General features: G+C 27.7%; 1 protein-coding gene across 1 annotated transcript; it reads right to left on the reverse strand.

The window, feature by feature from the left end:
* Positions 1-2850: 2850 nt before the first annotated feature.
* On the reverse strand, positions 2851-13509 carry LOC135923697 (transmembrane and coiled-coil domain-containing protein 4-like). Its single transcript, XM_065458595.1, has 3 exons — positions 13071-13509; positions 4909-5156; positions 2851-4435 (listed from the first exon to the last, which is right to left on the reverse strand). Exons 1-3 carry the CDS (start codon positions 13136-13138, stop codon positions 3333-3335), a joined length of 1419 nt encoding a protein of 472 aa, XP_065314667.1. The 5' UTR covers positions 13139-13509; the 3' UTR covers positions 2851-3332.
* Between the last annotated feature and the right edge of the window lie 860 nt (positions 13510-14369).

The following is a 14369-nucleotide window of genomic DNA, read 5'->3' on the forward strand; positions in this document are numbered from 1 at the left end:
CAAAATATTTTAATAATAATACTGCTTATTTTGATTAATTTATTGCTTAAAAAATTATAAACAATTATTTTGTTACTTGTTGCTGACGATACATTAAATTTGGTACTGTAGTTAACACATACTCTATTTAATTATTGGGACTATAAGTAAAATGTTTCTTGGACAAACTTATGGTTTTCATATTGTAAAATAAAAATTAACAAAATCTAAAATAACTCATCTAGAAAAATATCATAAAATAAAATATACAAAAAAATTATATTAATTGCATATTAAAGCAAACTTAAATAATAATAAAAGACCGGTCCGGACCGTTAAAAATAAAAAGACTGGTCCGCACTACGGTCCTCAAAAAAGACCGGTCCGACAATAGGTCCGGTCCCGGTCTAATACCGATAGGACCGGACCGTTGACCTTCACTAGGCTCATGGTTCAAAATAATAATTATTTTTTCGCATACAAACTTTAGAGAACCACATTTTTTAAAATTTATGACTATTTTCTAAAAATAATTAAATTAAATTAAAATATTTTCAAGATTGTTTTTGAATAAATTCTATGGCTGAGAACATATCTATATGCTATCTTGAGTAGCTGGCACCGTTAATTGGCAGTATAGAAAAATATCTAAATTTTCAAACAAAATGTTTCTTAATAAGCTTTAAAAGATTAGAAAATCAAAAGGTTTAATCTGGTTTACATACTTTCTTGAAGTTCGGTATAGGTTCGAGTAATAAATTGTTAGAGGTTCTGTAAACATTACCGGTTTATAGGTTAGGTTGAGGTTTTATAAACTTAAATACATTTAACATAAACATGAGAGATTTACCGCATCTTCCCTATTTAAATAGGGTTTAACTAGTTATTCCTCTTTATTTAAAATATAAAGATATCTAAATAAAATTATTATTTAAAATTTACTACGAAATTAAAGCATACGACACAAAATTTTCTATGTGAGTAAAATATTAAATACCATCGATTAATTTTAATTATATTTTTTTATTGTTGAAAGTATATTAATAAATTTAAAAATATGTTCTATTAAATTTAATTTACATATTTTAAGTATGCAAGTTAATAATTTTTTTTATAAGATCAAGATTTGGCGTGTAGCTAAACCAGTCCAGTACCGGTGAAAAAACTGGATCCGGTACATCTAGTAAATATCATTTATATTTAAAATATGTAATAATTTTGCAAACGTTAAAATATTTTATTCATTTTTCCAAAAATATTTAATATAATTATGAGAACTCTTGTACTTTAAGTTAAAATATAAAGTTGCTGAGGTTATGTGCAAAAGGCGTTTAGTAATCCAAACGACACTTGTTTTTTTCTTGCACCGAACCAAATCCGGTCTAGAAGGTTAACGGGTTTACTACCCTGCAAAAAAATAGTTATCTAATATAAAATATTATCATTCATGTCTCATCCATACTTTTAAAAATAACTTCAAATCTATATTAAGCGGACCGACATCTTAGTTTGGGGCCTGTAACAATTCAATCCCTTAATCAAGCATAAATAAAGATGCACACTCAGCTGCTGAGATCTCAAAAACTAATAAATACATCAATTTACTAAGCTCATACCTGTTCACCTCCAATCGCGTCCACTCGAATTTTGGTCAGAAGGCCCTAAAATTAATTAGGGAAATAGGTATAAGCACATATGCAATAAAAGGGTGAACCTAGAGAAAGAAGATATCTTTAACAGATGCTATTCATTTATATTATTCGTTCGAACTATTTAGGATTCTTTTCTCTGAATGCCAATAAATATTCATTTCTTTATTTTTTTTAAAAAAAAAATTTGCCCTTTTAATATTTATTGTGAAAAAATAAATCGAATCGGTCGGACAAATTTTCTAAAGGAATAGAGTCGGATTTGAAAAAATGGGGGCGATACAGGCCTCTAATATTTAAACATATATCCAATTTTCTTTCCTTTTTGAGATTCCTAAAAATAAAGCGTTATAGCATTTAAAAATACCTTTAAATAAATATTAACAATATTTCTGTTATGACCAAATTTTAAAATTTGCTAAACTACAAAGTACAATTATTTCTTTGCAGGCAATTAGTATGTAGTTTAGTTATGATTCTTTTTAAAATGTAATTAGTAGGCTCTGATTAAAAGATATTTATGAGTAATTTTACCTAACCCTACCTTATCAGGTCCCTGCTTATGATGATCAATATGTTAAGGTATAAATTTGAGTAAAAAATATGGGTTGAATTAACCGTTTTAAACAGAATTATTATATTTATTATACCTAAGAAAGAATAATAAACGTTATTGATATAAAATATTTATTAACAAAAATCAATATTGAAATAAATGGTTCTTCAAAATAAAGAAGAATATTTATCAGAGGGAGATTTTTTTATTATCTGATAATTAGCATTACATTTTGTATAATTTTTTTTAAAAATAATATAATATAAATAATTCTTATCAATTTTAGAAAAAGAGATTTTGAGCCACACCCTGTATTGGATCATCGACAAAAGATGAAATATATAAGTTTTTCTTTATTAAATACATAAATAATAAATATATAAAAGCATTTTTTTTTGAAATATTTGGTTCTGAACCCGAGGTCCACGCGAAAATATATATATTTTAGATTTATAACTAAAAATAAATATCAATGTTATAATATTTAGATAATAAATATTTGTATAATTTAATAATAAATCAGAAAATTTATAATAATAAATTAATTAAATTATATATATTACTTATGTTTGCATTTAATTAATCGCTTATAATAAGAAAAAAAGGAAAAAAATTGATATACATATTGATTCAGATCTAATCGTTTTGACTTTGAGTTAATGATGATTGATTTTCAAAAAGACTTGGCACTATTTGGATTATGTTGCATATTAAAGAGCAAAAAAGGGATCATTTCATAAAAATTTTAAATCTTAGAAAAAAAATACCCGTCATTCACAAAGTTAAAAATCAAATTTTAATATAAATAATTTTGTCTAACAAAATAGTAGTAGTAACTAATAAATCATTTTACGTAAGAACATAGTTTTTGTGTTACGTAATTTATAATCAATATTTTTGAAAGGAAATAATAATGTCATCAAACATATTTTCAAAAAAAAGTTTTTATAATGTACCATAACAAACTATTTTTTAAAAATCTTTTGGGAAATGTTAGATTATAAAAATGTGATAAAAAAAAATTTTCTATAAAAAAATGTTATAAATAACCTAGTCAGTATTATATGAGAGAAATAAATAGTAATATAAAATAAAAAATGGCAAAAATAATATGATAGTTAGCATGATTCGTTTTTTCCTACAAAATATTAATCTTGATAACTTATAGCGTGGTAACCGAGGGTTTTTAAAATATCAGGCATTTTTCCAACGTAATCATTGTGCCCGGTCACGACGGATGTTAGATTAACATTTATTAAACGCGGGTGCTGCTGGCCTTCCAGCGTTAATGTAAGAGGTTCCAGACCAGCTATGCTAATCTGGGCTGAGCTTGTTCTGTAAAGGAAACTAAGGATCCAATCCTTAGTGCAATAACAATTAGTGACGGTTCCCCCAACGACGTCCATCCAGGCCCCATAGGTGGAGTCATCGTGAGAGGGAATAGGGGCCCCCATTAGTATAACATCTGCTATCACTCCACGAGGATCTTTCCCTTTGAGACAAAGATCAGTGTCCGCGGTCGCTAAGTTATTGCTATAGCTATCATTCAGGTTTAGGTTGTCTGATGACTTATTAGGAGTAAGATTATTTTTGTCTGATCTAGGTTCTAGAAGATAAATATGATCGGTGTATTTTTTTGCATCGGGAACAAGATGCCTCTTTGGGGAAAAGATTTGAAGGAGGGATCCCTCGGAAGAGCAGGGTTTGAGTTGGGAATCGATACATCGACCCCCTACACTTTTAGCGCTACCGCCCCGAGCCATTGCTGTTGATTTAGTCCCTTTTGGGGGAGATAATAGTTGACACAAGAACTCCAGGGCATGGTATATGACGCGAGCACCTAGACTAAATCCGATTAAAGTAACTGGTCGTCGTCCGGCCACGCCAGTTATCAAGACATTAGCTAGTTCTAAACCGGCCTCTCGGGCCCGGGTAAAGCAAACTCCCCACGGGTTATCTATAACTCCAGCCAGGCTCACCAAAGTCAGGGGCCAAGAAACGCTAGCCATTAGGGCAGCGAGAACTGTTTCTTGCAAAATTTCTTGAACTACCGTGCTAGCAGCCCAACTTACGAGGTAATCCATGCCATGGCCGAACCTTTGAAGATGCCGACCGTCCCAGCGCAATGTGTAGGCCTCTCGGGTGATTCGTAAGTCACGCCATGGTGTAGCAAAGTCACAGTCTTTGGAAACCCAGCCAGAAACAGCTACTGTTATAGCTAGGGTAGACCGCTTTCGGTTAGAATTGGTACCTAATAAATTTTAAGATAAAAATTAATAAATCTAAAAGTAATGTAAATTAGAGCCCTCACGATCGAGCCCCGAGGGATGTTTTTAAAAATAGAGACCAGGTGAACTCACGCCTAATGTTTAAAATATCAGAAAGGTACAGATCTATTGTTTTTTGTTTATTATGTTAAATTTTTTTAAATTTTAAAGATTTTTATTTTACGTCACTTCATAATTTATCTAACACATTTAAAAGTTGTCAAAAAAATATCTATTTTATTAAGATAACTTTCAAGACCTAATTTTTCGAAACCAAATCTGGGGGACCCGACTTGATCAACAACAAAAATGAGACTTGCAGGATCGTTAAAAAGATATGATGCAAGATCTCCAAAAATAGAAAACGACATTATAAAATAATTTACCCAAATTCATAATTAGTGTCATAAAATATTATAGGTAGGACATTTTCAGGTTGCCTTCAATGAGAATGTACCTATACGTTCGAAGCGAAATTCCTCTAGTGCGCCAGCCCGCTGTTTCATTTTGTAACCAGTCAGGGTTGCCCCGGTAAGACCAAAGAGGGAACCTATAATGGAGACGCCTGCAGTCGTACCCAGCAAGGTAGCCCCAGCAGATCCTAAGATTATTCCTGAGCTGGCTGCTAAAAATGGCGCTATAAGACCACCGGTGACGCCTAGAAGAGTCCCACCAATTATTGTAGCTCCGGCTATCTTGCAATACCTTCATTTTATATAGGAAATAAAGGGTCATTGATGAATTGTTCTTGGAATAAAATGACCCATTTAAAGACACTATCCAATCTATCGTTAAATTTTCCCCAGCTATCTTGCAAAATTTAAGTTTATTATTTTTTATGCGCTGCGTAAACTCATACTTTCATAAATAAATGTTGTATGTTCTTTAAACGGTTTGGTTTCACTTCTAAACTAGACGTTTTGTAACGTGCCATTTTATTATTTGGTCATTTGATAACTAGTCAATTTGCAACGCGACTGCAAATTCAATTTTATTTTTCAGTCAGAACCCAGCTAGAAAATCTTATTTTAGGCTCGAGCCTGGCTTGGTGTAAAGTTGCAGCAATATTTAACTTTGCTAAACAAAGTAATCTAGTATAGTTTCTTTTAAAGTTTCGGCAATTTAAGTAAAGTTTTCTCAAAAAAAAACATATTGTAAAAAAGAAAAAAAAAATACATCAATTAACAGATCAGGTGACTCAATACGTAATCAGTTGACATTTTTGTCACAGATTTATGTAAAATTCAGGTAAGTTGTTATGCTCGTCGTCGAAAAATATATAGTAATTTATTAAACAATGACCAAATTTGATTAAACCATGTTTTATTTAGGGCTGTGCCAATCTACAAATTTTTTACTGATCCGATCCAATATTATCTCAAACCATATCCGAATTTGTTTTTTTATTCTCAAAAAGTTTTATCTCATTTAAAATATGGGCAATATTTATGGCTGAATGTAGTGTTGTTAACCGATAAAAAGGGCTATAAGCCTCGAAATTTTGACAATTGATATCCAAATTTTGCCAACTAGAGTTGCTTGGATAATTCACTTTTAACTAAAATCTTGAGTTGGCCATTTAAAAACAATTTTTTTGTTGCAGATATAACAAAAAAATTAAATTTTTAGTTGCTCTATCTTTTAAAAAAATTGGATTTTTTTAAAAACGCAAATAAATTGAATTTTGTGGTTCCTTTTATGAATTTATTATTACGAAATTATGTATAAAGCAAAAGGGATTGATCATATAATTACATATACAATCATAATATAACCAAAAATGATGAAAATATTGGATCGACTCGGTTCTTCTAAAAAGTATTGGCCCGATCCGATAGTTGTTAAAAACGTTAAATATCGGTTCCGATCTAATATTGAATATCGGCACGGCCCTAGTTTTATTATAAATTTAACCCAATCCCATATATGGCCACCCTTTTAACAATATCCTAACGTCGTCCAAGAAGTAGGTTTCGGAAAAAAATAAATCATTGGATTACTTTCTAAAATAAATACTTTTGCTACATTACACCGGCACGAATTTTTAATTAAAAAAAATATTTTAAATGCATTTTTATGAAGTTAAATGAGGTTTAAAAGAATCACAGATCGCTTTGTCCTAATGACGAACAAATTATAATTATTATTTTACGAGAGAGCATCATTTTCTGTTATTTTTTCTAATTTTATAAAATAATTTTCAAGTCCGAGTCAAAATATTTCAAAATTTTGGCAGGTTTGCAAGGCCTATTATGATCTATGAAATATAAATTTATTTATAATATCATAATAAATGTTTTTGCCCAGCTACTTGGAAACATTTTTTATAAAATATTTCGGTTGAGTCCTCGGCCAAAAAGACATGGTTGACTCACACTGGAGAACTCTATTTTATTTTCCTATCTATCTTTTTATTAATATGAAGTATACATTTAAAAATATTGAAAATTACACAAAAGGATGTTTCCCGAAATAAGTATATACCTACAAAAATACGAATCGAATCGAATAATTGCATTATATTATTAGTATTCGTTTAAATCGAATAATTCATTATTCGTATTCGTACAAATAATAAAATGATTATTCGATTCGATTCGTCGTATATTCAATTCAATTGGAATATTTTATTTAACCATAAATTAAAAAAGATATATATTAAATTTATTTTGTAAAAATTTAACTATGGATTAAAGACAAACAAATTTTATTAGTAAGATAATATAGAAGCATATATATATATAAATGTAGTAAAATCAATATAATATTCATATCAAGTAGAAGACAAATATACCAACAACAAATTTTTTAAACAAAAAGTTTTTGCAAAAAGTAAAATTTATGATTTTTCCATCATCAAACGACGGAAAAATATCTGGTTCGCCCGTCATTCTTGACGGGATGGCTACTAGTTTATTATAATTGTATATGTGTTATAAATTGCATATAAAAATAAATACTTTCTTCGTCCATCATAAAACAATTTTCGGAAGTTAATTTTGTATTAACCGCTAACAACAATTTTAGAAATATAAAATGTTTCTTCATTATTTCACTAGGAAATTTTATTAAATAGGAATAATTGCAAATAATTCCTACTAATAACGTATGATTATTTTTCAATATTTATTAATATAAATTATTTTAATCGAATAATTAGATCGAATAATAGATAAAAAATTATTCGACTAATAATATATTTTCCTTATTCGAATTCGATTCGAATAATTGTGATATTCGTATTCGTAAAATACGAATCGAATCAAATCGAATATCAAATAATTCGTAGGTATAACTAAGTACTTTAAGTTTATAGATGTTTCATATTAATTTCATATCAAACTATGTTTTGTCAATCTACAAAGCCTGAAAATGATCTTCCTCCCTATCTACTCATATGATAAAAATATTAAAATATGTAAGGTTAAAATTAAAATATCAATTTAAAAATAATTTTTCAAATTCAGATGCCTTATAATTTTGAAGGCTAAATTCGGGTGTAAAAAAACAATATTTATTTAGATTTTTTAGTTACTAAATAATTATTTAATAGAGAAAAGGGGTTTAAAAAAAGTTAATTATTTTGAACCTTAAATCTCCATTATCTCAAATAATATGCCAACGAGCTAAAATCTCGTTTTAAATATAGCTAGAACATAAATGATACTCGGCCCGTGAAAATATTTTGCAAAAGTTGTCCTGCTCAGCCCTATAATCTTTTTGCCCTGTTAAGCTCGCGGGCTGAGCCTAAAATTTTTATACGCAAATGTAAAAATATTCTGTGAAAAAAATTAATTATATTAGTGATCTACATTGAGCCTAATTTTTCAAGCTTGGCCTGGCCCGAAATATTTTGTGGGTTTTGCAGATCTCATGTTAGCGTCAATGTGTTTTTTCAGACAATGTGTTATTTTTTCCACTTCGAATCATTTTTTAGGCGCGTTTTTTAATCTGATGAAATATATTCCAACATGTTTAGAATACCTATCTTATGAATTGCAATTAATATAAAAAATCTATGGAAAAATGAATATTAGTTATATTAGGTTCAAATCTTTATAGCAAAATTGTCTGAAATTCATAGGTTAGGTATTCAAAACATGATAGAATACATTTCCGCTAAAATCAAATTTTAACATTTTTTTCAAAGTGCCCAAAAAATGAATTAAAGTTGAAAAAATAACACATTGACGTTAACATTTACAACATATTTATATTTGTTGCAAAAAGATAGATAAATTAGTGATCTGCATCGGGCCTAACCCGATCCGAACCCGAATTTTATTTAAAAAGTTTTGCCAGCTCGGCCTGGATTTATTTAAATATTGAAATTCATTTTTATAATTACTCAAATAAATAAAATAAAATATTTTTTTTTACATAAAAAATTAAACATATAATTGATAAATTTAGATATATTTAAAAAAAATTTTCAAGGCCCGACCCAGCTTGAACCCGATTTTTTTTAAAAATAGGCTCGCCCCGGCCCGAAGCCCATTCTGGCCGACTACAGCCCGGGCCTAATTTTGTAGATCTCTAAGATAAATATCTAACTTAAATTTTTTGCATTACAAAGTGTCGCGTTATAAATTGATACCAGGCGAAATAAAAACTAAAAAGGATTTAGTAGAAAAATGGAACCTAATACCCTTGACTTGATAAAAATAATATTTCCAAAAGCTTTAAAAAAAATTTCAACATAATGAATGCAATTTTATTTTGCTTTTTTGAAATATTTTTTTTTAAAAAAATAGAAATTATTGTTAATGAAACAGATGGCATTATGAAATATTAAAATTCTCAGGTTGCCATTCCCAAAAATGCAATCTTACCAGCTAATCGATAGTCTTTCTCTTTTTATTAAAAAACTATTATAGCTTTCTATCTACTATTAAATAAACCTATGTGCGTACTGTGTGAGGTAAATTTCTCAAACAAACTTAATGCTCTTCGTAGGGATTGATTTTTTTTGTTTCTTGTAAAATTTAAACTGTCTAAAAAAATAGGGAATTTAAATTGCGTTCATTTGTCTATTTTTTAAATATGGCGGAATTGACTTGATAGCATAAAAATAACAAGGATATCATTAACAAACAAAATATTAATTTATTTTTTTTAAAAAAGTAAATTGTAAAGTTTATGGGTAGGGGATATTAAATAGAATTTGTGTATAAATTAGAGCTGGGCCCGGTTGGCGGATCAAGCAGGATAAAAAGATTATTGGACTGAGCAGGACAACTTGTGCAAAATATTTTTAAAGGGCCGGGTATCATGCATGTTCTAGCTATATTAAAAACGAGATTTTAGCTGATAATCGACTTTTATTTAACCCCTTTTCTCTATTAAATAATTTTTTAGAGCTGTGCCGATCCATAAATTTTTCACCGATTCTATCCGATATTATTAAAAACTGATCCAATAATCCAATATTTATATTGATTTTTATTTACCATCTATCTTTGAACCAATGTCATAATAAAAATTTTATTTTCTAGTAACCAGTCAACTTTCACGAACGATTAATTGAATTTTGTTTTTTCTTCTTCAAAAGTCAATCATCTCATTTGAAATATGGGTAATGTTTATAGCTGAACGTAGTGTTGTTGTTAAATGGCAAAATCAAGATGCCAGAATATTATTAAATAAGCCCCATAATTATATTAATAAATGTCCAAACCTTTCTGTCATCTCTAGGCAAAATCTCAAAGCTTGTGTAATTTACTTTTGGTTAAAATCTAAGGCTAGCCTATTTTAAAAATCGGCTAAATCAAGCCTAACAAAACTACTTGAATGTGACTCGTTATATTTATATTTAATTCCTTTTCTTGTTGCAAATATAACAAAATTAAATTTTTAGCAACTTTAGCTTTTAAAATATATCTGTTTTTTTAAATTGAATTTTGGTTCCTTTAAATAATTTATTATTATTAAATTATGTATAAAATAAAAGTATAATATATCGGGGAAATTTGGGCACGTTGAGTAGTATAGATGTTAGTCAACTTCAATTATAATTTATAATTTATAAAACTGAAAATTTAAGCCTATATTACGTCATACATGATTGAAAAATATTTAATATTTTAATTTTTACAGAGAAATATTTGTTTTTGAAAAATCTTAATGAATAAATTTTAGAAAAGTTTAAACCCTATTTATAAACTGACAATTTTTCAGAATAATAAAACAAATATTAATATGATCCTAAATGATTTATAAAGTTAGTGGGCTAGGTCATAGTTGGTCCTATTAAATATTGAGTATAAATTCCTAAAATTTCTTAAAATCTCTAAATACCATTTTACCTAATTATTGAATATTATGATTATCAATAAATTAGTATTATTTAAAACCTCTAGTATTATAAATATATCAAAAATTAATGTTATATTTAGACCTCTATTTTAAACTATCATATCACATATCGCACACAGAGCAGAGTTTGGCATGGTTGGGCCAAAAAAAAATTTCAGATAATTTTCCTATACTTTTAGGAAAAGATGTTTTATTTATTCAGATTGGTAAAATATTATTGAAATTATTCCGGTTTGAACGAAAAGTGTTCCAACCATCCCTGGTCTGCCTATAATCACATAAACCGAAAATAATAAGAATATTGGATCGAATCTTAAAAATATCGGCACGATTCGATATTTTTTAAAAGCTAAATATCGGTGCAGATTCAATCTTAAATATCGGCAAAGTCCTATATTTTACTAATTATAAACTAAATCAAATTGAAAACTAAATGTATATTTATAACTAAGTCAATTATTGATATTTATGGAATAACAAAAATGAGAAATTTTTCTGTACTTCCAGTTGTCAAAAATTAAATTTCCAAGAAGACTAGTAGCTACTTTTTTTCAAAATTTATTTCCTACTGCTCGTTTACAATTTTTCTAATAATTTCTTCCGCATTTTTTAACAACATCCGGTATCATGCCACTAGTTCTGCTTTCTTTTTATGTTTAGGTCGTTTGTCGTGAGACTTTTAGCTAAATCTTGCTTAAATTTTAGAATTTATATATTCAAATCAAATTTCTCAAGCTTATTTACCTATATTGTATTGATCTTCTTTCAAGTTTGTTATTATTATATATATTATTTTACTACAAAATGTAATTCTTCGCATTAAATTACAAATTTTAACATATTTGCAAAAGTCATTGTAAGTTTTAACTTTTTATTAATTTTAATAAATGCTTTAATATTTAACAATTAAGAAATTCAAAGCATGATCAGTAATAATTACTTGTCCATAACCACCGATTTATGGAAGGATGACTATATAAATCGAAGTTTTTTAACCATTACAGGACATATTATCAATAAGGATTTTGAATTGAAAACATTTGTTTTGGCCACAAGGGAAATGGATGAAAAAAAACAGGCGTCAATATTAAAAGTGTAGTCAATTCAATTTTAGAAGAATACACAAAAGTAGAAAATTATTTAAATAAATGTATAGTTGTGAAACAGAGCAAATCTTATAAGTGCATTCAAAGATGACGAAAGGATAGCATGTATATGCCATATATTAAATAATATTATGTCTTATATTTTTGACAATTGTTTACCTAAATAGCCTTAAATATAAATGGTGTAAAAAAATAGTACAATATTTCAAACAATCTACAGCTAATAGCAAACTAAGCCACACTCTTAAACAAGATGTAATAACGAGATGGAACTCTGTATATATCAAGATACATAGTTTCTTAAAATCATATTCTGAAATACAGGTGTACTTCTTTAGCAAGCAAGAATTAAATAGATTAGCCATTGATATCAACATTACGCGAATTGGAAAAATTTTTTTCAATATTTAAAGAATGCTAGCGCAGATTCACGTCTCAAAATAAATGAAGTTTGTCTATGGAAACAAAATTAGTAAATTTTGTCAACCTTCTGAAGGTGATACAATAATAATCGAAACTTTAAAAAACAGGACAAGATTTCTTGAAAGAATTTATTATGGAGCCACTACTAAGGTAGGCTTAATTGATCCAAATTTCAAAAGCCTTAAGTTTTTAATAGAAGTAAAATAAATATAAAACAACCGTAAAAATGCTAAATGATATAAAATTAGATGATATGCATAAGTCAATGCCAACTATCATTAATAATTTTCCTAATTCATCCTACACTCATAAAAAACCGTATATTCTAAATGAAACATTCAGAGAATTTTTAGATGATTCTGATGAAGCATCAACTTCTACTGATGAAAGTTGTTAGGGTGAACTTAAAAGATTCATCGCTCATATAACAAATTAAATAATGACAATATTTTGAAGTTTTGGAAGCAGGAATTGATTTACTTTTTTGAGAAAATTAGCTAGTAAAATTTTGTCAGCCCCTGCAAGTTTGGCTTATAGTGAAAGGTTATTTTCCATAGCCAATCTTTGGGATATTTTTTTTTGTTTTTAAGCCTAGGGATTTACATATCGCTGATAAATAGTATGAAATATTGTTAAACAATTAATAAATAATTCTCTGAGAGAACAGTATGATACTGAAATAACTATTGAGTTATTTTTAAAAATAAATTATAAGTACAGAAATTAATTGTTAAAAAATTGAATTTAGATTGTAATATAGAAATATTATTATAACTTTTTCATTTTATTGCTTTTAAATACTCCTTTTTCCTGTTGTGGAATTTGATTAATCAAATTTATCATGCTATCTTCATATTTTTCAAAAGAAATTGTGTTTAATTTTAAACATTGATTAATATTTCTAATTAGGAATAAATTTCTTGCATCATATTCTCCATCTTTAATAGAAAATGTTAATAAAAATAATGGAATTGAATATGGATCCTTCCGGAATAGTTGAAAGTTTTTGAGAGTTTCAATTAATGATTCCCTAGATACTTGTATTGAATTTTCATAATATTGATTATCCAGATTTAAGTATTTTAATAAATTTCCAGTAAATTGGGCTTTAAATTGTTTATAGCTTGGTTCAAAATATATATTATCTAGTGTTGCACTAAAAAATGAAGTTAAGCTACATTTAATATTTTCATCAATATTTGTAGGATCAAAGGAATCGCTCATAATTTTAAAATTAAGCGATCAATCTCAAATGTACGCGCTTGGAAAATATTTGATTATACCTGATGATTACCGAAAACGTTAGATATCTAGTCAATCATCGTCAAAAAGAAGCAAATAATATTTTAAAATATTGAATACTTTTAAAAATCTTTAGTTTAAATTATCTATATAATATTTTAGACTTGTTTAATTTTAGGATTATTTATAATTATCTTCAGTTTAAGATTTATAAATCTAAGAATATTAACAATTAATAAGAATTTTTATTAGAAAAATTTATAATCAATTCCAAAACTGGGTTCATTATTTAATCAAATAATTATTTCAAGCTAGATATCTTATCTTAGGGTGCAGTGAAACCAAACTTTATGGTTGAAGCTTAATTTATTACAGAGACGTACAGAGGTGTCATTTACAAGTGGCTCTTACAACGAATGGGGTAGGAAGCAACTACTTCTAAAAATTTGAGTAGGGGGTGGGGATGCTTATTTAAATTTTTTAAAATTCTTTTATTGTATTACTACACCCATCGATAACCAGGAGATGATGACTTATGCCAAATGGCGTATTAACAAGAAATAAAAGCTATATTTTTCTTATTTATACGCATTTTCCGAATCGATAAAAAGTTACGAAGTTAAATAAACGAAGTTAATTGCCCAATATTTTTTGATGATGTTCGCAATAGTTCTTAGTTCTTACCAAAGGTATATTGTTGATATAGACAAATTTATAAACGTTTTTAATTAGATAACAAAAAATCTTCTTTACACCTTTTTAAGGATCTTCAAGTGACCTAGTAGAGGTAGACTTTGTACACTCAGACTCAAAGTTAAAAAATTGTAATTAT

This window comes from Gordionus sp. m RMFG-2023, chromosome 2, assembly GCF_954871325.1.
Source record: "Gordionus sp. m RMFG-2023 chromosome 2, tfGorSpeb1-WG-v2, whole genome shotgun sequence".
Classification (NCBI taxonomy): Eukaryota; Metazoa; Nematomorpha; class Gordioida; order Chordodea; family Parachordodidae; genus Gordionus; species Gordionus sp. m RMFG-2023.

Bases quoted from the DNA above. Each gene is read 5' to 3' on its own strand.
- LOC135923697 (XM_065458595.1), bottom strand. From the start codon at position 13,138: ATGATAAATTTGATTAATCAAATTCCACAACAGGAAAAAGGAGTATTT. The intron at 5,157-13,070 runs GTTATAATAATA...TATAAAATGAAG, and splicing joins AAAAGCAATAAAATGAAAAA to GTATTGCAAGATAGCCGGAG. The intron at 4,436-4,908 runs GTACATTCTCAT...AAAATTTATTAG, and splicing joins ATTTCGCTTCGAACGTATAG to GTACCAATTCTAACCGAAAG.